The 24,748-nt window shown below is 44.4% G+C and overlaps 1 protein-coding gene across 1 annotated transcript in view; it reads left to right on the top strand.

The window, feature by feature from the left end:
- Positions 1-24,748, top strand: part of LOC118374545 (neural proliferation differentiation and control protein 1-like) — a 47,914-nt gene that overhangs the window by 10,483 nt on the left and 12,683 nt on the right. Inside the window, exon 2 of the mRNA XM_035760975.2 lies at positions 21,043-21,204. Within this exon, the coding sequence (XP_035616868.1) occupies positions 21,043-21,204 (162 nt within the window). The remainder of the gene's footprint in view (positions 1-21,042; positions 21,205-24,748) is intronic.

The raw sequence follows: 24,748 nt of genomic DNA, 5'->3' as shown, positions 1-24,748 counted from the left end.
ATTTATTTGAGACTAAATTGATTTTATTGATGTATTATATTAAGTTAAAATAAGTTCATTGTTCATTCAGTATTGTTGTAATTGTCATTATTATATATATATATATATATATATATATATATATATATATATATATATATATATATATATATATATATATATATATATATATATAAATATCGTCCAATTTAATCGGTATCAGCTTTTTTTGGTCCTCCAATAATCGGTATCAGCGTTGAAAAATCATAATCGGTCGGCCTCTATTCTGCACATCTATCACTCCAGTGTTTAACTGCTAAATTGTAATTATTTTTACCATTATGGCCTATTTATTGCCTTACCTCTCTAATCTTACTACATTTGCGCACACTGTATAAAGACTTTTCTATTGTGTTATTGACTGTTCGTTTGTTTATCCCATGTGTAACTCTTTTGTTTGTGTCACACTGCTTTGCTCTATCTTGGCCAGGTGGCAGTTGTAAATGAGAACTTGTTCTCAACTGGCCTACCTGGTTAAATAATGCTCAGCTGTGGAAACCCATTTCATGATCTCCAGACGAACAGTTATTGTGCTGACGTTGCTTCAAGAAGCAGTTTTGAACTTGGTAGTGAGTGTTTCAACCGAGGACAGATGATTTATACACGCTACGTGCTTCAGCACCCGGCAGTCCCGTTCTGTGAGCTTGTGTGGCCTACCACTTCGCGGCCGAGCCGTTGTTGCTTCTTGACATTTCCACTTCACAATAACAGCACTTAGTTGACCAGGGCAGCAATTTGATGAACTGACTTGTTGGAAAGGTGGCATCCTATGACAGTGCCACGTTGAAAGTCACTGACCTCTGCAGTAAGGCCATTCTTCTGCCATTTGTTTCTCTTCACTAATTTGAAGTGGTGTGTGTATGGTGTGTGTATATATAGTGTACATGTCAGGCCAAAAGCAGCCTATTCGGAGACCATGGCCGCTAGACGCATAGGGCCAACAGTAGCCCATTTCAGGCCAGTTCCAAAACCAAGAGACAACATGTTCAAACAAGACATTGATCTTTTGCATCCCCAACCAGCAACTCGACAAACAAAGAACATTTTGAGAAAATGTGACAGAATAATTACATTAGAGCACTGAGCTACATTATGACTCATATTTGTGTTGCCCTTGTGTCCTGGGTGCATCCCAAACGGCACTGGTCTGAAGTAGTGCAGTATACAGGGAATAGGGTGCCATTTGGGACGCATGTTAGTTTCAGATGGGATTAAGGGGAGGAGGAGGAGGAGAGAGCAGGGGGGGAAATTTTACAGAACCAGCTCAAATTTGTTTACATCCCTGTTACTGAGCATTTCTCCTTTGTCAAGATAATCCATCCAACTGACAGGTGTGGCATATTAAGAATCTGATTAAACAGCGTGATCATTACACAGGTGTACCTTGTGCTGGGGACAATAAAAGGCCACTAAAATGTGCAGTTTTGTCACACAACGCAATGTCACAGATGTTTTGAAAGAGCGTGCATTTGACATGCTGACTGCAGGAATGTCAACCAGAGCTGTTGACAGAGAATTTATTGTTAATTTCTCTACCATAAGCCTTCTCCAACGTTGTTTTAGAGAATTTGGTGGTACGTCCAACCTGCCTCACAACCACAGACCATGTGTAACCATGCCAGCCCTAGACCTCCACATCCAGCTTCTTCAGGATCATCTGAGACCAGCCAACCGGACAGCTGATGAAACTGAGGAGTATTTCTGTCTGTAACAAAACCCTTTTGAGGGGGAAAAACTCATTCTGATTGGCTGTGCCTGGCTCCCCCTGCCCAGTCATGTGAAATCCATAGGTTAAGGCCTAATTAACTTATTTCTATTTACTGATTTCCTTATATGAACGGTAACTCAGTAAAATCTTTGAAATTGTTGCATGTTGAGTTTATATTTTTGTTCATTATAATAACAACCAATACAGAGAGCGAGAACCTCAGGAGGACTGTTTTAATTTACCCTTTAACTGTGGCACTTGCAGAGTACTGCAGATGGGAGATCAATCAAATGTATTTATAAAGCCCTTTACATCCGATGTCACAAAGTGCTGTACAGAAACCCAGCCTAAAACCACAAACAGCAAGCAATGCAGATGTAGAAGCACGGTGGCTGGGAAAAACTCCCCAGAAAGGCAGTAACCTAGGAAGAAACCTAGAGACAAACCAGGCAGAGGGAGAGACACACACGTTCGGTGAACAGGTCATGGTTCCATAGCCGCAGGCAGGACATTTGAAACTGGAGCAGCAGCATCACGAGTGGCAGCTGCAACCTTTTCTCTGTCTCTAATGTATTGTGTCCTGCTATCAATAGGGAATATATAACTAATATATGCATCACTGGCTTGTGTCATTCAAACCCATATGGTGCCATCAACCACAGCTAGAAGGGACCCAGACTGAAAAAGGTTTTAAATACAATACTTAATGACATTAACTCCTTATCTGAGACAGCCTTACAAGAGATGCACAACGAGGCATGTTGTCACACATACTGTGTGTATAGAAAAAAAACTGATTATCACGGTGTCATGACGTTGGCCTGGGGGTAGGTTCATGACAGTCATAAATACCTCTTCCCTCCTTTTTCCTCTCTTTTACATTTGCAAACCCCTTGGTTAACATAGAGATTCTGGGAACATCAGAAGGTGAGGGGAAATTAACTATATTCTGGTAATCCGACCAATTGAACATATGCGGTGGTTCTTAATGTAATGGTCCTTCTGTAGCTCAGTTGGTAGAGCATGGCGCTTGTAACGCCAGGGTAGTGGGTTCGATCCCCGGGACCACCCATACGTAGAATGTATGCACACATGACTGTAAGTCGCTTTGGATAAAAGCGTCTGCTAAATGGCATATATATATATATATTAATGAATATGATGTCAGTTTGGTTGTCATCTGAGACATTCTCATCAATGATAAGATGACAAACTCTACAGTGGAAAGTCTACACATCAGAGTTATCGGATTCACATGGAATTGTTGTTCAATTCAAATGTTTGAATATGAAATTATTCGTGATGGGATGAAATGTGATTTTAGCTTCTAAAATGTGAGAATTGGGTTTTCATAAGGTTAGGGCTCTACTCAATCAGTGGCCTGACCCTGTGAAGAGTCATGGGTTATAAAACCTTTCAGACACAACCTTCTCGCTCCACTATATAAAGCCTTGACGAAAATGTAACCTCCTGTTCTGAGGATGTGAGGACGACGGTCCGATGTCAAAATGGTTCAGATAATAACTACAGAACGAAGCCAACATCAGTGTGAGATTTGGTTGCGAATGGTATGAACTTTGAACTCTTATTCACTACAGAAGTGATACCTCCTAGCCGTTGAGTTAGCAACAGCAGCTGCAAACGAGGGTTAGGAAGGAACAGACAGAGTATCCCGTCTATCATACAATGACGTTACTACAACGTATTCAATTGACCACCAGAGACATTCTTCAAAGGACTCGGTTTGGCAACACGGCCTTCCATCTACCACCAACCTACTGAAGCGCAGCTCAGAGTAAATATTTATTGCATTTTCCTTTACGATAGCACAGCGTCTTCCTTTGTTACTCAGTCTTCCCGCTCTTTCACTCAAACCCAGCCCCCTTTCCTTTTGTGTAACAAGCTGTCATATCTGTTCTGCCCGCTAGGGACGATTTCCTTTATGACGTAATTTTTAATCAAGTTACGATTAATTATATGTACGTGTAATTCTGTGTGATTAGTTAGGTATTTAGTAAATAAATAATTAAACCCAATTTTGCATTGCTGATTCAACTTGTTAGCCAGGGTTCGTGAAGATAACCAAGAATTTACAACTTTCAGATGAGATTGAATTAAGTAATATTGACTGCTATTGATGTAAAATATTACTAGGTCATTAAGAGTTTATTCGGTAGATAACAGCTCTATAAATATTATTTTGTGGTGCCCCGGCTCTAGTTCATTACATTTACATGATTAGCTCAATCGGGTAATAATAATTACGGAGAAATTATTTTATAGAATAGCATGTCATATCACTTAATCCGGCATAGCCAAAGACATGACAACGGTTTCATTTAAAAAGACTTCCAATAGAGCAGAAGTGTGACACGGATCCAATATATTATTTTCTCTACGCTACAAGTAAGGCGGAGTCCCATGTAGAGTCAGGCTGTGTGTCCCTGTTCCCTATATAGTGCCCTATTGGCCCTGAGCAAAGGTAGTGCACTACATAGGAAATAGGGTGTCATTTAGGACATGACCTACGTCTTGATAGTAACCAACTTGCAAAAAGGAGGATTCTAATCAGTCTGTCCTTTTGGCAGTGAATGGTCTCTTCCTGTTGACATTGCTCAAGCAGATCGACAGCTTGACAGAGACAAAGCCTCCTATTTGTAAATGGAAGACTCTTGATGGACGGAGGCTGCCTGTCATGTTTTCAGATTAGTGCCAACACCAACACCGCCCTGGGTACATAGGGCTTAATTACGGCTTCCTCACTCCTCTACATCTGGCCTCCTGACAGCACCTCCCAGCCTGGCTGGTCTGGCCCTGAGGATCACCAGCCCTAATAGGTAGCGGCAGGTTGTTTAGGAGCTACGCGGCAGGTTGTTTAGGAGCTACGCGGCAGGTTGTTTAGGAGCCACGCGGCAGGTTGTAGAGGAGCTACGCGGCAGGTTGTGGAGGAGCTACGCGGCAGGTTGTGGAGGAGTCACTGCGGCAGGTTGTTTAGGAGCCACGCGGCAGGTTGTTTAGGAGCCACGCGGCAGGTTGTTTAGGAGCCACGCGGCAGGTTGTGGAGGAGCCACGCGGCAGGTTGTGGAGGAGCTACGCGGCAGGTTGTGGAGGAGCTACGCGGCAGGTTGTGGAGGAGCTACGCGGCAGGTTGTGGAGGAGCTACGCGGCAGGTTGTGGAGGAGCTACGCGGCAGGTTGTGGAGGAGCTACGCGGCAGGTTGTGGAGGAGCTACGCGGCAGGTTGTGGAGGAGCTACGCCGCAGGTTGTGCAGGATCCACGCGGCAGGTTGTTTAGGAGCCACGCGTCAGGTTGTGGAGGAGCCACGCGTCAGGTTGTGGAGGAGCTACGCGGCAGGTTGTGGAGGAGCCACGCGGCAGGTTGTTTAGGAGCCACGCGGCAGGTTGTTTAGGAGCCACGCGGCAGGTTGTTTAGGAGCCACGCGGCAGGTTGTTTAGGAGCTACGCGGCAGGTTGCTTAGGAGCTACGCGGCAGGTTGCTTAGGAGCTACGCGGCAGGTTGCTTAGGAGCTACGCGGCAGGTTGCTTAGGAGCTACGCGGCAGGTTGCTTAGGAGCTACGCGGCAGGTTGCTTAGGAGCTACGCGGCAGGTTGCTTAGGAGCTACGCGGCAGGTTGCTTAGGAGCTACGCGGCAGGTTGCTTAGGAGCTACGCGGCAGGATGTTTAGGAGCTACGCTGCAGGTTGTGGAGGAGGAGCTACGCGGCAGGTTGTGGTGGAGGAGCTACGCAGCAGGTTGTGGAGGAGCTACGCGACAGGTTGTGGAGGAGCTACGCGGCAGGTTGTAGAGGAGCTACGCGGCAGGTTGTGGAGGAGCTACGCGGCAGGTTGCTTAGGAGCTACGCGGCAGGTTGCTTAGGAGCTACGCGGCAGGTTGCTTAGGAGCTACGCGGCAGGTTGCTTAGGAGCTACGCGGCAGGTTGCTTAGGAGCTACGCGGCAGGTTGCTTAGGAGCTACGCGGCAGGTTGCTTAGGAGCTACGCGGCAGGTTGTGGAGGAGCTACGCGGCAGGTTGCTTAAGAGCTACGCGGCAGGTTGCTTAAGAGCTACGCGGCAGGATGTTTAGGAGCTACGCTGCAGGTTGTGGAGGAGGAGCTACGCGGCAGGTTGTGGAGGAGCTACGCGGCAGGTTGTGGAGGAGCTACGCGGCAGGTTGTGGAGGAGCTACGCGGCAGGTTGTTTAGGAGCTACGCGGCAGGTTGTTTAGGAGCTACGCGGCAGGTTGTGGAGGAGCTACGCGGCAGGTTGTGGAGGAGCTACGCGGCAGGTTGTTTAGGAGCTACGCGGCAGGTTGTTTAGGAGCTACGCGGCGGGTTGTGGAGGAGCTACGCGGCGGGTTGTGGAGGAGCTACGCGGCAGGTTGTTTAGGAGCTACGCGGCAGGTTGTGGAGGAGCTACGCGGCAGGTTGTGGAGGAGCTACGCGGCAGGTTGTGGAGGAGCTACGCGGAAGTTTGAGGAGCGGCAGGTTGTTTAGAAGTTACGCGGCAGGTTGTTTAGGAGCTACGCGGCATGTTGTGGAGGAGCTACGCGGCAGGTTGTGCAGGAGCTACGCTGCAGGTTGTGCAGGAGCTATGCGGCAGGTTGCTTAGGAGCTACGCGGAAGTTTGTGGAGGAGCTATGCTGCAGGTTGTTTAGGAGCTACGCGGAAGTTTGTGGAGTGGCAGGTTGTGGAGGAGCTACGCTGCATGTTGTGGAGGAGCTACGCGGCAGGTTGTGCAGGAGCTACGCGGCAGGTTGTGGAGGAGCTATGCTGCAGGTTGTTTAGGAGCTACGCGGAAGTTTGTGGAGTGGCAGGTTGTGGAGGAGCTACGCTGCAGGTTGTGGAGGAGCTACGCTGCAGGTTGTGGAGGAGCTACGCGGCAGGTTGTTTAGGAGCTACGCGGCAGGTTGCTTAGGAGCTACGCGGCAGGTTGCTTAGGAGCTACGCGGCAGGTTAGGGAGGAGCTACGCGGCAGGTTGTGGCGGAGCTACGCGGCAGGTTGTGGAGGAGCTACGCGGAAGTTTGTGGAGCGGCAGGTTGTTTAGAAGTTAAGCGGCAGGTTGTTTAGGAGCTACGCGGCATGTTGTGGAGGAGCTACGCGGCAGGTTGTGCAGTAGCTACGCGGCAGGTTGTGGAGGAGCTATGCTGCAGGTTGTTTAGGAGCTACACGGAAGTTTGTGGAGTGGCAGGTTGTGGAGGAGCTACACTGCAGGTTGTGGAGGAGCTACGCGGCAGGTTGTTTAGGAGCTACGCGGCAGGTTGTTTAGGAGCTACGCGGCAGGTTGTGGAGGAGCTACGCGGCAGGTTGTTTAGGAGCTATGCGGCAGGTTGTGGAGGAGGAGCTACGCTGCAGGTTGTGGAGGAGGAGCTACGCTGCAGGTTGTGGAGGAGCTACGCTGCAGGTTGCTTAGGAGCTATGCGGCAGGTTGCTTAGGAGCTACGCGGCAGGTTGTTTAGGAGCTACGCGGAAGTTTGTGGAGCGGCAGGTTGTTTAGAAGTTACGCGGCAGGTTGTTTAGGAGCTACGCGGCATGTTGTGGAGGAGCTACGCGGCAGGTTGTGCAGGAGCTACGCGGCAGGTTGTGCAGGAGCTACGCGGCAGGTTGTGGAGGAGCTATGCTGCAGGTTGTTTAGGAGCTACGCAGAAGTTTGTGGAGTGGCAGGTTGTGGAGGAGCTACGCTGCAGGTTGTGGAGGAGCTACGCGGCAGGTTGCTTAGGAGCTATGCGGCAGGTTGCTTAGGAGCTATGCGGCAGGTTGCTTAGGAGCTACGCGGCAGGTTGTGGAGGAGCTACGCGGCAGGTTGTTTAGGAGCTATGCTGCAGGATGTTTAGGAGCTACGCTGCAGGTTGTGGAGGAGGAGCTACGCGGCAGGTTGTGGAGGAGCTACGCGGCAGGTTGTTTAGGAGCCACGCGACAGGTTGTGTAGGAGCTACGCGGCAGGTTGTGGAGGAGCCACGCGGCAGGTTGTTTAGGAGCCACGCTGCAGGTTGTGGAGGAGCCACGCGGCAGGTTGTGTAGGAGCCACGCTGCAGGTTGTGGAGGAGCTACGCGGCAGGTTGTGGAGGAGCTACGCGGCAGGTTGTGGAGGAGCTACGCGGCAGGTTGTGGAGGAGCTACGCGGCAGGCTGTGGAGGAGCTACGCGGCAGGTTGTGGAGGAGCTACGCTGCAGGTTGTGGAGGAGCTACGCTGCAGGTTGTGGAGGAGCTACGCTGCAGGTTGTGGAGGAGCTACGCTGCAGGTTGTGGAGGAGCTACGCTGCAGGTTGTGGAGGAGCTACGCTGCAGGTTGTGGAGGATCTACGCGGCAGGTTGTGGAGGAGCTACGCGGCAGGTTGTGGAGGAGCTACGCGGCAGGTTGTGGAGGAGCTACGCGGCAGGTTGTTTAGGAGCTACGCGGAAGTTTGTGGAGCGGCAGGTTGTTTAGGAGCTACGCGGCATGTTGTGGAGGAGCTACGCGGCAGGTTGTGGAGGAGCTGGAGCTATACTGCAGGTTGTTTAGGAGCTACGCGGAAGTTTGTGGAGTGGCAGGTTGTGGAGGAGCTACGCTGCAGGTTGTGGAGGAGCTACGCGGCAGGTTGTGGAGGAGCTACGCGGCAGGTTGTTTAGGTGCTACGCGGCAGGTTGTTTAGGAGCTACGCGGCAGGTTGCTTAGGAGCTACGCGGCAGGTTGCTTAGGAGCTACGCGGCAGGTTGCTTAGGAGCTACGCGGCAGGTTGCTTAGGAGCTACGCGGCAGGTTGCTTAGGAGCTACGCGGCAGGTTGCTTAGGAGCTACGCGACAGGTTGTGGAGGAGCTACGCGGCAGGTTGTGGAGGAGCTATGCGGCAGGTTTTTTAGGAGCTACGCGGCAGGATGTTTAGGAGCTACGCTGCAGGTTGTGGAGGAGGAGCTACGCGGCAGGTTGTGGAGGAGCTACGCGGCAGGATGTGGAGGAGCTACGCGGCAGGATGTGGAGGAGCTACGCGGCAGGATGTGGAGGAGCTACGCGGCAGGATGTGGAGGAGCTACGCGGCAGGTTGTGGAGCAGCTATGAGGCAGGTTGTGGAGGAGCTACGCGGCAGGTTGTGGAGGAGCTGTGCAGCAGGTTGTGGAGGAGCTACGCTGCAGGTTGTGGAGGAGCTACGCGGCAGGTTGTGGAGGAGCTACGCGGCAGGTTGTTTAGGTGCTACGCGGCAGGTTGTTTAGGAGCTACGCGGCAGGTTGCTTAGGAGCTACGCGGCAGGTTGCTTAGGAGCTACGCGGCAGGTTGCTTAGGAGCTACGCGGCAGGTTGTGGAGGAGCTACGCGGCAGGTTGTGGAGGAGCTACGCGGCAGGTTGTTTAGGAGCTACGCGGCAGGATGTTTAGGAGCTACGCTGCAGGTTGTGGAGGAGGAGCTACGCGGCAGGTTGTGGAGGAGCTACGCGGCAGGATGTGGAGGAGCTACGCGGCAGGATGTGGAGGAGCTACGCGGCAGGATGTGGAGGAGCTACGCGGCAGGTTGTGGAGCAGCTATGAGGCAGGTTGTGGAGCAGCTATGAGGCAGGTTGTGGAGCAGCTACGCGGCAGGTTGTGGAGGAGCTATGCAGCAGGTTGTGGAGGAGCTACGCAGCAGTTGTGGAGGAGTTACGCGGCAGGTTGTGGAGCAGCTACGCGGTAGGTTGTGGAGCAGCTACGCGGTAGGTTGTGGAGCAGCTACGCGGTAGGTTGTGGAGGAGCTACGCGGCAGGTTGTGGAGGAGATACGCGGCAGGTTGTGGAGGAGCTACGCGGCAGGTTGTGGAGGAGATACGCGGCAAGTTGTGGAGGAGTTACGCGGCAGGTTGTGGAGGAGATACGCTGCAGGTTGTGGAGGAGTTACGCGGCAGGTTGTGGAGGAGTTACGCGGCAGGTTGTGGTGGAGATACGCGGCAGGTTGTGGAGGAGATACGCGGCAGGTTGTGGAGGAGTTACGCGGCAGGTTGTGGAGGAGTTACGCGGCAGGTTGTGGAGGAGTTACGCGGCAGGTTGTGGAGGAGATACGCGGCAGGTTGTGGAGGAGTTACGCGGCAGGTTGTGGTGGAGATACGCGGCAGGTTGTGGAGCCAGAGGGCATTGCACACGTATATAGACCCTACAGAATGGAGAGAACAGCTCAGCTGGCACTGAGGAAGGAAACATGGTTTAAATCATTCACATTGGCAATATCACTGAGCATAAATTGAGTGAGAGTTTGGGGGGACCTTCGACTATAAAAAGCTTTTTCTTTGGGTTTTCATTTCAATACTGTTCCATTCCACTTCCCGATTGCTTTGATAATCCCCAAGCAGTGGTTTAATTTCAGTTTGAGTCAGTTAAATTAGAATTCTGATCATGAATTCATTGGAGAGTTCTCCAGAAAACGATTGGCATTGTTCTAAATGAAAGGTCTGCAGTAGTTTGAATGTAATTGACTCTGGCAGACAGTTCATAGGCATAAAACTGTCATGTCAGACAGTCTTGACCCACTGTGGGTTGGGCTCAGTAGGAGATATCGTACTACTGCATTCCCCTCTTCTGTCAGAGTAGATTTACATTCAGTAGATGAGCTGCTAGTGAACCTGGGTTCAAATACTATTTGACATTTTAAAGATACTTTAGGGCTGATCCCAGTCAGTTGAATGGTCGATTGTTTGGTCAATAGGCTGTTCGTCGACCGAGAATTTGGTAGTCGATCAGTTGCAACAAAAAAAGTAATGTTTTATTGCATGTCTTGATTGATGCCTGTCTCAGTAGACGAATCCATTGCATAGGCCGCAGGGAGGCCTCACCAGTCGTACATTTACATTTACATTTGCCATAACTTCTAATCTACAATGTTTGTTTGGTTACTGTCATTTCTGTTAATGCATTCAATAATAATATTATTATGTATTATTATTAGTCTCTTAATGTTCTCATTGTCGGAGTGGACACGTTGTTTGCACAACCTAGGCTACACTTGTGAGAAACAAGTTTTGATTTATTTCACTCTGTTTCCGAGTTGTCAATGTATTCATTGTATTTTGTTTTGAGCGCTCCTGTCAATGTTGAGTAAGGACACGCACCTGATTACGCATAGAAGTAGGCCTAGGCTACCTGGCCTGCGAGCAAATGTAGGCTTATAAATGTTCCCATTTGGGGGATCTCATAGTATTTCTGATTGTCTTGACTCACCACCACTAATGAGCTGTGGAGCTTCGCAAAGAAATGTTGTCTTCAACTTAAACAGCAAGTAAACTAAGTCTGTTTTTTACATCCATTGTGAATGACAATAGTTCCTCAATGTAGCCTATTTAAAAAACCTTTCCAGGTTCCTCCCTTTCGATAACCACTCATTTTGAAAGGGAGAAACAAATGTTGTTCTCTGATCCGGTGGTAATGTCATAAAATAGGCCTACCTAATTACTACTTATCCTTGGATCAAATAGCCTACAACTGTGTCTGTCCAGAGCTTACTGGCACAGAACTCTGAGGGGACAGAATATTTTATACAATGTTGCAAGTTTATTAGCATGAGCTTCTGGCTGGACCAATTTGATACAGTGTTTCAAGTTCCTTGCATACAGGCCATGTGTGATTTCTACCTGCATGCAGGCTGCAATGTTTTTATTTGTTGGCTTTATGTAGTCTATTTTTATATACAATACCTATCAAAACTTTGGACACCTCATTCAAGGGTTTTTCTTTATTTTTACTATTTTCTACATTGTAGAATAATAGAAGAATGTTGTGGTAGCCATGCTGGTTAAGTGTGCCTTGAATTCTAAATACCAGCAAAGCACCATTACACCTCCTCCTCCATGCTTCAAGGTGGGAACAACACATGTGGAGATCATCCTTTCACCAACTCTGCATCTCACGAAGAAACGGTGGTTGGAACCAAAAATCTCAAATTTGTACTCATCAGACCAAAGCACAGATTTCCACTGGTCTAATGCCCATTGCTTGTGTGTCTTGGCCCAAGCAAGTCTCTCTTTCTTATTGGGGTCCTGTAGTTTTTTTTGCAGCAATTCAACCATGAAGGCCTGATTCACGCAGTCTCCTCTGAACAGTTGATTTTGAGATGTCTGTTACTGTGAAGCATTTATTTGGGCTGATTTATGGATTTACTGACCTTCATGTCTTAACTTTTTAGTGACGGGGCAGTATTCGGAAATTCGGATGAATGACGTGCCAAAAGGTTGAATGAATTCTTTGAGGGGTTTGCAGTAGTTTCCTTCCAGCGTGGGCGGGTTGTTACTCAGGCGCAGAAGCTAGGATATGCATATACTTGGTAGAATTGGATAGAAAACACTCTGAAGTTTCTAAAACTGTTAAAATAATGTCTGTGAGTATGACAGACCTGATATGGCAGGCGAAAACTTGAGGAAAATCCATCCAGGAAGTGGGTTTCCATTGAATGCCTATTGACTATGTAATTGGTTAGGGCCCAGGTTGCAGTTCCTATGGCTTCCACTAGATGTCAACAGTCTTTAGTCATGGTTTCAGGCTTGTTTTCTGAAAAACGATGAAGAAAAATACATTTTTGTTAGGGGTCTGGAGAAGCGCGCCCTTCGTTCTTTTTCCTTTCTTTTGAATACGCTATTGTCCGGTTGAAATATTATCGATAATTGACAGCCTGAGGATTAGTTATAAACATTGTTTGACATGTTTCGACTAACTTTAACGGTACTATTAGGATGTATTCGTCTGCATGTTGATTGCCTTTGAGCCAGTGCATTACTGAACAAAACGCGCCAACAAAACAGAGTTTTTGGGATAAAAAGATGGACTTTATCGAACAAAACTACCATTTATTGTGTAACTGGGACCCTTCTGAATGCAACCATATGAAGATCTTCAAAGGTAAGTGATTCATTTTATAGCTATTTCTGACTTTCGTGACATATCTGCTTGGTTGGAAAATGTTTGTATGTGGGGCCGTAAAGCCTTTTTGTGATCTGACAAAGCGGCTGGATTAACAAGAAGTTCATATTTTAACTGATGTATAACACTTGTTTTTTCATTGTTTATTATTACTATTTCTGTCATTTTAATTTGGCGCTCTGCAATTTCACCAGATGTTGTTGAGGTGGGTCGCTAGCGGATAGGATAAAGTAATGATGGACTGTCATTTATCTTTGCTTATTTGAGCTGTTCTTGCCATAAAATGGACTTAGCCCTATTTGGTAAAAGACCATCTTCTGTATACTGTTCCAACCCTACCTTGTTACAACACAACTGGCTCAAACGCATTAAGAAGAAAATAAATTCCACAAATTAACTTTTAAGAAGCCACACCTGTTAATTGAAATGCATTCCAGGTTGACTACCTCATGAGGCTAGTTGAGAGAATGCCAAGTGTGTGAAAGCTGTCATCAAGGCAAAGGGTGGCTACTTAGAAGAATCTCTAATGTAAAATATTTTTTGTGTAACGCTTTTTTGGTTACTACATAATTCAATGTGTTATTTCATAGTTTTGATGTTTTCACTTTTATTCTACAATGTAGAAAATAGTAAAAACAAAGAAAAACCCTGGAATGAGTAGGTGTCCATTGTTGACTGGTAATGTAGTTGGGAATGGCAATAAAGTTACTTCATTTTATTTAGATAAAATCATTTGTGATTAATGAAAATTATAAGCTACCAAGGCTTTATTATAAAATAAATGAAATTGTTGTGGAGCAATGTGCATACGAATGTCATAACTGGCAAGCAGATCGGTAGAAATGTTAAGATAAATTGGCACTCCAAATTTGACTGGCTATTTATTACTGGCTACCCCAGGGGTGTAATGGCAATGTAATGGCAGAAGCTGGAGGAGGAAGGTCGGGAACAGTTTTAAAAAAATGCTGGTTAGGCTATCTTGATCTCTGGCTCCCTCTTGAGTCATTTGTGTCTCAATTATTTAATCACAGTGTGCTTAAAGCATCAGACAAGCTCAGTAGTCTACATATAGTTGATTTTATTAAAACACATAGGGTGTGCCTATATTTATGGGAAAATACACATTTTAGAATTTTGACCAGTCAATTGGTCGAAAAAAGATGACTCGTAAAATACTTTGAGCATTTACTCTAGCCTGCCTTGACTGACAGGTGGACAAGATTTACCGTTTTGGGCCAATTCATTTGGTCCATTTAAGCCAGGCAAGCTCAACCAAGCCCAGATAGGTATTTAGAAATGAATTAAAATAGTATTTGAACCCAGGTCTGTCTGCTAAATGGACCAGGTAACCTCCAAAGTGTAGTGGATTTCTTGACCGTCAGATAAGGTCAGAAAACGATAGAATGCCGCTCTTGAATGGCTTATAGTCAGATATGTGCATACTTGGCTTAGCCTAGACAGTAAGCAGCTGGATGCTGCCTAAAGACCATCACAAGTGGATACGGATCTTGTTAGGTGTTCATACCACTCACTACAGAATTCAATGGAATTTGTAGGATTAGAAATGTTAGAAGTGATAGAAACCAGAAATGATAGGATCTCAATGCCACTCACATACTGCAGAGGAAAACTATTCCTTTCTCTAGGCTGGGGCGAGGCTACACTAGCTGATTTGTAGACAGACTGTGCTCTCTGGGGAACTTAGCCAGGGTGATTTATACCCTGCTGCTGCTGAATGAAGATTATAGGAGATCTGCTCTCTGTCAGGACCAATTGAGAGGGCTGATTTGTCAAATGCAAAAGTAGCAAATTGGGTCAGAAATGTTGTTAGTCAGATCAGGAAAACTGAGAATGTGTCCCAAATTGCACCCTATTCCCTACATAGTGCACTACTTTTGACCACAACCTTAAAGGGAATATGGTGCCATTTGGGACGCAGACTATAACGGGCCTGGGCAATTATTTTCCATGGAGGGCCACATTAGAATATATTTTTGCCATCATGGGCCAGAATCATATTACAGGATTATACATCATGTGTATGACTGTGTTGACAGATATATCTACTGTAATTCACATCCAGATATGCCACGTATTTGACTTTTTAAAATGCACAGAAATAAACCACATCCATGTTCTCCTTTTGGTAGGTATTTTCGTTATGAAACATGCAATGAACTAAATGAAGGGAAATGTACACTACATTCAGCACCACGGACAGAACTCTTGTTAATGGGGATGCACAAAAACAGAGAGCTCAACATTACATTTAAACTACTCAGTGTGAGGAGTGAAGTCTCTGATGGGCATTGACTAGAGCAGTGAAGTCAGGTATAGTTTCTGACGTCGCTATGCACAGGATTGCTGAGAGGTGAGAGTCAGTAAGAGAAGATCTGTGCCTTGGTGTGTTATATTTCATCACTGAATATGCCTGTTCACATACACAGGTTGACCCAAACAGTACAAACCTCTTCTGAGCATGACTCCTAATCTTTGGAATGTTTTGTTCATCGAGAGATGCATATAACCTTGTCAGTGACATTGTTTTGAATAGTTCTCTAATCACTGCATCAGACTGAAGATGGATAAGCTCAAGTTGCAGGTCATTGGGAGCGTTATCCACATTGAAGGTGAAAGGAGAGGAAACCAACAGCATGTCATTTTCCAACACTTTGAAATCCTCACCGTTCAAAGCACGCAGCACCGATGTATACTTCTCCCGCTGGTCATCTTATAGGGAACAGACTAGTAGTGTCATCTGATAGGGAACAGACTAGTAGTGTCATCTGATAGGGAACAGACTAGTAGTGTCAGAAGGTCGGTGAGATTGTTGGCTTCTACTTGGCGGGTCAGGAGGAGTAATTTTCCCTTTAAGGCTTTGACAAGGCTGGACATCTGATGTGCAAAAAAGCCCTTCCCTTTAGTTTGGAATTGAGTTAATTCGAGGGTCATGATGTCCACAGTGAAGGAAAAATCAGACAACCATTCTTCATCTTGCAGTTGAGAGAAATTCACATTTCCCTTTCATTTGCAAAAACTCAGCAATCTCCAACCTTCAGGTCCCACGCCCTTTTTAAGCAACCTCCCTGAACTCAGCCGTCTCACGTTTGCGTGGTGGGGGAGATCTGCATGACCTGACTCTGTCTCCAACAGTGAGACAAACTGCCTGTGGTTTTGAAGATTTTGCTCTTATGAAGTTTACCACTTGTGTGACTGTATCCACAACATGGCTCATATTGCTGCAGAGTCAATTAAACATTATTTAATGAATTCTCCCTCAGCGAATGGCTTGCTATGTTTAGCAATTTTGTGGGACAGTACATAGCTAGTGCTCTCAATTCCGTCGTTTGCTGAATGCAGTTTAGTGAAAATCCCTTTCGAAAATATTTCGATGTCCACTCTTGTTGGAACACCCTACATTCATGATCTACTTTTCTTTGGAAAAACAACCTTTTGCGCTAATTTCTAGCTAGCTACTGTTTGTAACTGTGACGTGTGTGTGTGTCAGCCACTGTCTGTCCTCATAAAGTTGTTATTTATACGTGCCTTTAAAATAAATGTCACACAAGTGGTGGGAGTTAAATCATTACACAAAGGCCAGTATCCATTGTGCTTTTCATTTGAATAACAAATACATTTTTCAAACCTTTACTATCGCAATTTTTTTATGTGATCTGAGCATGATTCCGCGGATCGTATTGAATCAGGTTGTGGGCCACATATGGCCACCGTGCCGGACTTTTGCTCAGGTCTGGACTATAAGAATGAGGACAAATATGAGAATTTGTGAAACAAAATCGCTATATTGTTTAGCTACTATACAATTACATTCAGATGGGATTCATGAATATCTGGTTGCTAACATTTATCAGAAACAGAATGGGACATATCCTACTACTTAACATAAACACTGTCCTTGGTCTCCTGTCCTTGGTCTTGCCAGCCAACTTAAAATAAATGTTCCCCTCTTCTTATCGTTTGTCTTAATCTTAGCTTGTTCATCCCCATTTGTCTCTCTTGATAGGCCCCCCCCCTTATCTTCCCCCGCCTTCTGCATTCACAGTGTGACTCACACCTGATGATGTCACACAGTCTCAGTTGCCATGGCAGTCGTTATGGCAGCCGCAGCAGCCTTTCAGAGTTTCAGCTGCGTAGCCCTCCAAAGGGATGTGATGTCAGTCAAGGGTTAGTATTGAGGGGTTTACTTTAATGAGTTGCTTCCCTTGAATGTGCAGGGTACTGTGGACACTTATTACTCAGTGGTGGAAAAAAGACCCAATTGTCATACTTGAGTAAAAGTAAAGATACCTTAATAGAAAATGCTTCTAGTGAAAGTCACCCAGTAAAATACTACTTGAGTAAAAGTCAAAGTATTTGTTTTAAAATATACTTTAGTATTAAGGGTAGATGTAATTGCTAAAATATACTTAAATATCAAAAGTAAAAGTATAAATAATTTCAAATTTGTTATATTAAGCAAATATGTTTTTTAAATTACGAGTTGCCTCCACACTCCAGCACTTAATTTACACATAATTTACAAATAAAGTATTTGTTTCGTGATTCCTCCAGATCAGAAGCAGTAAGGATGACCAGGGATATTCTCTTAAGTGTGTGAATTGGACCATTGTCCTGCTAAGCACGTATGGCTTAAAAAGTAAATGTATTTTCTTTAGGGATGTAGTGGTGTAAAAGTTATCAAAAATATAAATAGTCATGTACAGATACCCACAACACTACTTAATTAGTACTTTAAAATATTTTTTACATAAAATACTTAACTTTACTCCACTGTTAATACTATTCTATTATTAATGGGGCACGAGTCCAGTTATTGGACAAAATGGTCTTCCAAGAAGACCTTATTTCTGAGTTATTAACTCTAGAAGACTACAATTAGAGTAATACATTTATTCATCTGAAGATGTGGATCTGTTGGAGTTCTTTACCAGTATATATAGACAATCACAATGTATTTATTCAATCAACATTTAATAACACTCATCAAAATATTTACAAACATGATGAAAATGATCATGAAATAGAATGAAAGATAAGGAGTGAAGGTCTGGAGATCCTGAACATGATATTTTATTCAACTCAGTCTGTAATCAAAATCTGTTGTGGCTTGTTGATTGTTCAGGCCACATGGAGGATAACAATGGAAAAAGATGGATGCGTGTGCTTTCTGGTTGAGTTGGGTGGTTCCTCCTTCAGGTTGCTCCTGAGTTAGTGTCCTTATGATTGTTGCTCTTCTCTGTTGACTCCTTGCTTGAGTTGCAGAGGCTGTGCTCTAAAGGTCTACTCTTCCTTGCCTTGTAGAAGGTTGTTTTAAGTGTACCGTTCACTAGCTCTAAAGGTCTACTCTTCCTTGCCTTGTAGAAGGTTGTTTTAAGTGTACCGTTCACTAGCTCTAAAGGTCTACTCTTCCTTGCCTTGTAGAAGGTTGTTTTAAGTGTACCGTTCACTAGCTCTTAAGTCTTCTGTTTTCTTCCTTGTAGAAGGTTGTTTTAAGTGTACTGTTCACTAGCTCTTAAGTCTTCTGTTTTCTTCCTTGTAGAAGGTTGTTTTAAGTGTACTGTTCACTAGCTCTTAAGTCTTCTGTTTTCTTCCTTGTAGAAGGTTGTTTTAAGTGTACCGTTCACTAGCTCTTAAGTCTTCTGTTTTCTTCCTTGTAGAAGGTTGTTTTAAGTGTACTGTTCACTAGCTCTTAAGTCTTCTGTTTTCTTCTGAGACTGTTTAGTACCAATTTCTGTACTGGATTACAAGTTCTATTCCCTAAAAGGTACTTTTCCCCAAACATATCAGTTACCAGTTCTGGCCATTAAAGGCAAAGGTCCAGGGCCTGTGGTCCTTCTGGTCCAGAGTTGAGCGAGGGGAGCAGTACTTTTCTAGTGTGCTAGGTCACATGGTTATAACCCTAGGTGTCGAGAGCCATTTTTACCACCCATTGTCTTGGAGGTACAGAAGACATTTTGGGGGGAGAACCTATTTGGTTATGGTCAGTTCAGTCGTATTGTTCAACATATGACATTCAAACAACACATCGCTACATTTGCTGACCAGTCTTTCCAGGATTCTACGATCTCATTTTTGTTGTTGCAAAATCCCAAATTCCCCACATATATTACTGGACAATAAAACACATAAAACTGCCTCATTACCACAGTACAAAAAGAGAGGTCGCAATTTCAACCAATCACTGCACATTTACTGCATAATATGGATCAATCAAGCCACACGTCAACAAACGGTTTCCCTCGGCAGTGCATTTTCAAGACAAATTGGACAAACATCTCATATTGCCATGCAAAATGGAATAATTTCCGTGGGAAAATCAAGCATTATTGCCCTCAAATATCACAGAAAATCCCAGTGAAATCCTGGAGGGACTGGTTTACAGACCATTGGGAAATCCTGGAGGGACTGGTTTACAGACCATTGGGAAATCCTGGAGGGACTGGTTTACAGACCATTGGGAAATCCTGGAGGGACTGGTTTACAGACCATTGGGAAATCCTGGAGGGACTGGTTTACAGACCATTGGGAAATCCTGGAGGGACTGGTTTACAGACCATTGGGAAATCCTGGAGGGACTGGTTTACAGACCATTGGGAAATCCTGGAGGGACTGGTTTACAGACCATTGGGAAATCCTGGAGGGACTGGTTTACAGACCATTGGGAAATCCTGGAGGGACTGGGTTACAGACCATTGGCGGGCGGAGACAGAAAGGGCAGTGGCTGGTTGTAAGCATTTCTCTAACATCCCTTTTAAGTTTAGCCCAGGTGACGCCTGTCACACACACAAAGACTAGGTCTGTGTCCCAAATAGCACACTATTCCCTATATAAAAAGTAGGGCGACCCCCATATAGGGATTAGGGTGCCATTCGGCACACAGCTTAACAGTCTGGGGAAAGCGTTATTCAGTTGGTGAAGGGTTTGGCCAGGCGTTTACTCTGTTAAGCAGGCTTACTCTGCATGATAACAGACACACAACGCAGCAGGACTCAGGAGCCTTGGGCAGACTGACTCACTCACTATTTTGGTCTGTCATTTAAGGGGTATTATTCCATGTGAAAGTGACCTAGCTGACAGCTCTCTCCCTTAACGCATCCCACCTTCACCCCACTGCACACAGCCATATATCTGACAGCTGTTCACAACCTTGGCCCAACTCCGGCTCCAAAACAGTATCAAACGGCAGCGTAAAAGTAGGTTCCGGGCTTCATCTTTTCATGTCAGAATGAAGGATGTCCACCTCGAACAGCGTGCTCATCCATGGGAGCCTAAACCTGCAGTATTATTTCAAACTTCAGATAACAATCTAAAGACTTTGAAGTCAGAGGAGGTTGGTTTCTATGACAACCATAGACTTTGTACAGTGAGGAATTAAAGTGACTGAGATCCCTGATTTTCAGTTAGAGGCAGTGAAGTAGATATTGTCTTCTGAAACTCGGGCTCTTAAATGACACCCCTATTCCTTATTTAGTCCAACGTTTTTGACCAGGGGAAAGGGAATACCTAGTCAGTTGTACAACTGAATGCCTACAACTGAAATGTGTCTTCCGTATGTAACCCAACCCCTCTGAATCAGAGGTGCGTGGGGCTGCCTTAATCCACATCCACTTCTTCGGCACCTGGGGAACAGTCGGTTAACTGCTTTGTCTCAGGGGCATAACGACATATTTTTACCTTGTCAACTCGGGGATTTGATCTAGCAACCTTACGGTTACTAGCCCAACCACTGAGATACCTTTTTTTTTTTTTTTTTTTTTTTAACCTTTATTTTACTAGGCAAGTCAGTTAAGAACAAATTCTTATTTTCAATGACGGCCTAGGAACAGTGGGTTAACTGCCTGTTCAAGGGCAGAATGACAGATTTTGTACCTTGTCAGCTCGGGGATTTGAAATTGCAACTTTTCGGTTACTAGTCCAATGCTCTAACCACTAGGCTACCTGCCGCCCTAGGGCCCATATCTAGTCTGATTAGCTGTAGCTTGGTGTGTGGTAGAGCTGGTGACTATATTAGCTGTACATTCAGGTGACTATGATGATTTATTATGATATTTCCCTTTTCTCTTTCTCACTCGCTCTTCCGTTGTCACCTCAGGCTCCCTGATAATAGCTAGGCTGTAAGACTTAATGCCTGCATAATGAGATGAGTTCTCTGGTGTCGCGTCCAATTTGTGTGGAAGCCTCAATGATTATTATTATCTTAGAGACCAGTGCTTTGTTTTTAAATTTACATTTGATTTTAATTTTTACATTTAAAATTATATCATGATGAAGTAATGTGTCTGCTGATGTTGATATTAACACTGACGGTCAGGAAGAGAGAGGCTTGCCTTTTTTCACTTTTGGTGGAGGGGTACTGGAGTTCAAATCCAAACTGTGTGAGATCCAGTAATGGATGTGAAAACTAATGTTAGTCTGTGTCTGTCTGTTTTCACAGGGTCTTCTTCCGTATGCCCACGTAGCCTGGACTGTGCCCGAGCAAGGAGGCATTTCTGCCAGCCGGGCAGCTCACACTGTGGCCCCTGCCTCACCCCGCTTGTAGAGAACTCCCATGGCAGATGCATAGTGAAGAGGAGGCCCAGTCACACCCCTCATTTTGGTAAGTTTACTTACCCTTACTAATGTATTGCTGTTGGTTTTCTACTGCAAGTGTAGGAACATTAAAGCCATACATGTTGAATGTAATCTCGACAACCCAGAACCAAATGTTGTGTGAGCTATTCAATTAGGTTCTGCATGGAGGATGGGGAGGAGTTGTACTAGTGCAGAACCAGGGTGCATCCTCTTCGGCAGCCCCAGTGACACAAAACCAGCGCACAGAAAGAATTGTTCCATTTCAGTTGTCATATCCCACCATCTCCCAACAGATGTAACATTTTAATGTTCTCGTTGTCACAGGAGACTAGTTTAATGTGAAAAGGAGTTTACGGTGCTCCATTTTAATGTTCTCGTTGTCACAGGAGACTAGTTTAATGTGAAAAGGAGTTTACGGTGCTCCATTTTAATGTTCTCGTTGTCACAGGAGACTAGTTTAATGTGAAAAGGAGTTTACGGTGCTCCATTTGAATGTTCTCGTTGTCACAGGAGACTAGTTTAATGTGAAAAGGAGTTTACGGTGCTCCATTTGAATGTTCTCGTTGTCACAGGAGACTAGTTTAATGTGAAAAGGAGTTTACGGTGCTCCATTTTAATGGCAAGATGCTATTAGGTTTAGTCTCTCCCTTCCAGGCCCCCACAGCCTCTGACTTTAACGAGTGTTAATTATGCTGCTAGGTGATGCGTCATCAGGGGAATGAGAGATGATCGCTCAGGAAAAAGGTCCGTTTCGAGAGAGTTAGAGCAATGGAATAGATTCATATGGTTTTGGCCAAAATGAAAGTGGTACCGATAGAAAACAATTGTCACTAAAACCCTAAAGAGATATCTTAGATTTAGTCTTAGTTCTACCACTGGAGGGGACAAAACATCAAGACCATACATAAAGAAAGAAAGATTAGTGTTGGAAAGAAATCCAGTACACCGTTGACGAAAGACTGAAACGGAAATAGATTTAGATTCGGGATCATTTCACCTGATTCACCATCTGTGTGAGATCCATGGCTGTCTGGCCTGAACCCGGTATCTTAAGGCTACTTTCATCATTAGAAGTTTCAGAATGAATGTGACACTGCCTACAAATACTAAATGACCCATTTATTTGCATAACTATCCAAGGATATAAAACCACAGGATTCAAATGAAAACCGAGATGACTGTATTCAAATATATAAATACAGTATAGACTTCATAGGCCTATATATTTGAATGATATTGAAATCAATATCATGTTAATTCAATTGAGTTTTATTTCACTATTTGTATGCTACTGTTTCAATGTATTTCATAATGTGTAGCCTAACTTGCAATGATAAGCCACCTCAATATTTGTAGCCTTTAGGTGATAGGCTAAAATATCTCTATGAGCTGATCTGTCGTCATTGTAATAATTATAATGTTAAGGTAAGATTGGAAAGGTAGAACACTGATCTGAGAGCAGTGCTTCCTTTCTTTTGATACTATCTGTATTGTAACATGCCTCAATGACTCACTTAGCAAACATTCTCTCTGCGTGGTGTTTTGTTAAACTCATGTTACATCTTCGGTCGATGTAGGAAATATGCACCGTTAAAACATTCTTAAGCCTAAGTTCCATTGCTGTTGGGAAACTGGTCTGTAGTAAGAGATGTAATAGAGAGAGATACCGGCTACCAGTGTTAAGTGCTGAGCAGCCCACTGGCCTGTATTAGATCCCACTCAGCTCTGAAGTCAGCTCTGACTCACTGACCGCCTACCCACTGGGTACAAACTGATCAATTCAACGTTGTTTCAAAGTCATTTGTCAACGTATTGTGATGTGGAATCTACTTTGTAAATACATTGGATCGGAAAAAGTCATCAACATCAACTGTTTTGAGGGTGAAATTTCGACCACAAGATTATATCATCATGGTAACCAAATTTCAACAGACAAACCTTCACTAAAATATGTTGAATTTGTACATTTAAAAAGTCTGATTTCAACATATCCACTATCAGAAGAAATAAACAATGGGCTGAGCAGCACCTCCTACTGAAAATTGATGGATCTACAGCTACAGTCTCCTTTCGATCTCCCATCCAGGGTTTAAACCAAGCCCAGCTTAGCTATGATATTTGTCAGTGACTACTACCAGTGTGCTATCGTGAGAATGATTAGTGAGTGATCTCCACTTAAAAACAAAATACATCCACGGTTGCTATCAAAGTCATTACAAAGGTTTAACAGAGAAAATAAAATGTGATCATACTTTATCACTCACCAATGGTGCTATTTAGGCCTATTTTTTTTATTTAACTAGGCAAGTCAGTTAAGAACAAATTCTTATTTTCAATGACGGCCTAGGAACAGTGGGTTAACTGCCTTGTTAAAGGGGTGGCAGCGTAGCCTAGTGGTTGGAGCGTAGGACTAGTTGCGAGTTCAGTGTTCAAACCCCCGAGCTGACAAGGTACTATCTGTCGTTCTGCCCCTGAACAGGCAGTTAACCCACTGTTCCCAGGCCGTCATTGAAAATAAGAATGTGTTCTTAACTGACTTGCCTGGTTAAATAAAGGTAAAAAATAAAAATAGTTCAGGGGCAGAACAACATATTTTTAACTTGTCAGCGTGGGGATTCGATCTACTAGTCCAATGCTCTAACCACTAGGCTACCTATAACATTTGGTATGTCATCAACAGCAGTTGTTTGAATTCAAGCCAGAATTCAACTAAAATAAACAATACAAGAGGGTTCAAGCTCTGATTTCAAGCTCTGCTTGATTTCAAATGTAATGATATTAAATTTGATTGTCAACGCAACCAAATATCAACATTTGAATGAGATCCATCTGCTTGGATAGTTATAAATGTGCCACTGACTTAGTCTCGCTTTAATTCCAGTTTGTCTATAAACGAATAATTGATATGTTGGATTCACATCTCCATCTCAACCAGAAATCAAAGTTAAAGAATAGAACTCAATCAAATCAAACTGTATTTAAAGTTTATACTATAACTTGGATTTTTGGTTGAGATGGACACATGAATCCAACATATACGTTGTAATCTCATTGATCAACGTCTCATCCTAATATCATCCACATGGAAATGACGTAGTGTTCCAAGTTGTTAGTCTCAACAGCTCTGACTGCCTCATGACGCTGGTGGAGAAAAGGCCAAGAGTGTGAAAAGCTGTCATCAAGGCAAAGGGTGGCTGCTATGAAGAATCTAAAACATTACATATATTTTGATTTAACACTTTTTCTTGGTTACTACATGATTCCATATGTGTTATTTCATAGTGTTGATGTCTGCACTATTATTCTACAATGTAGAAAATAATAAAAATAAAGAAAAACCCTTGAATGAGTAGGCGTGTCCAAACCTTTGACTGGTACTGTGTATATTTGTTTGAGACACCTACTCATTCAAGGGTTTTTCTTTATTTGTACTCCGTGTGTGTGTGTGTGTGTGTGTGTGTGTGTGTGTGTGTGTGTGTGTGTGTGTGTGTGTGTGTGTGTGTGTGTACTACCGTTCAAAAGTTTGGGGTCACTTTTGAAAGAAAAGCTCATTTTTTTTGTCCATTAAA

This window comes from Oncorhynchus keta, chromosome 25 (assembly GCF_023373465.1).
Source record: "Oncorhynchus keta strain PuntledgeMale-10-30-2019 chromosome 25, Oket_V2, whole genome shotgun sequence".
Taxonomy (NCBI): Eukaryota; Metazoa; Chordata; class Actinopteri; order Salmoniformes; family Salmonidae; genus Oncorhynchus; species Oncorhynchus keta.
The sequence above is the reverse complement of the archived record's forward strand: the minus strand, read 5'-3'. Positions and strand labels throughout refer to the sequence as shown.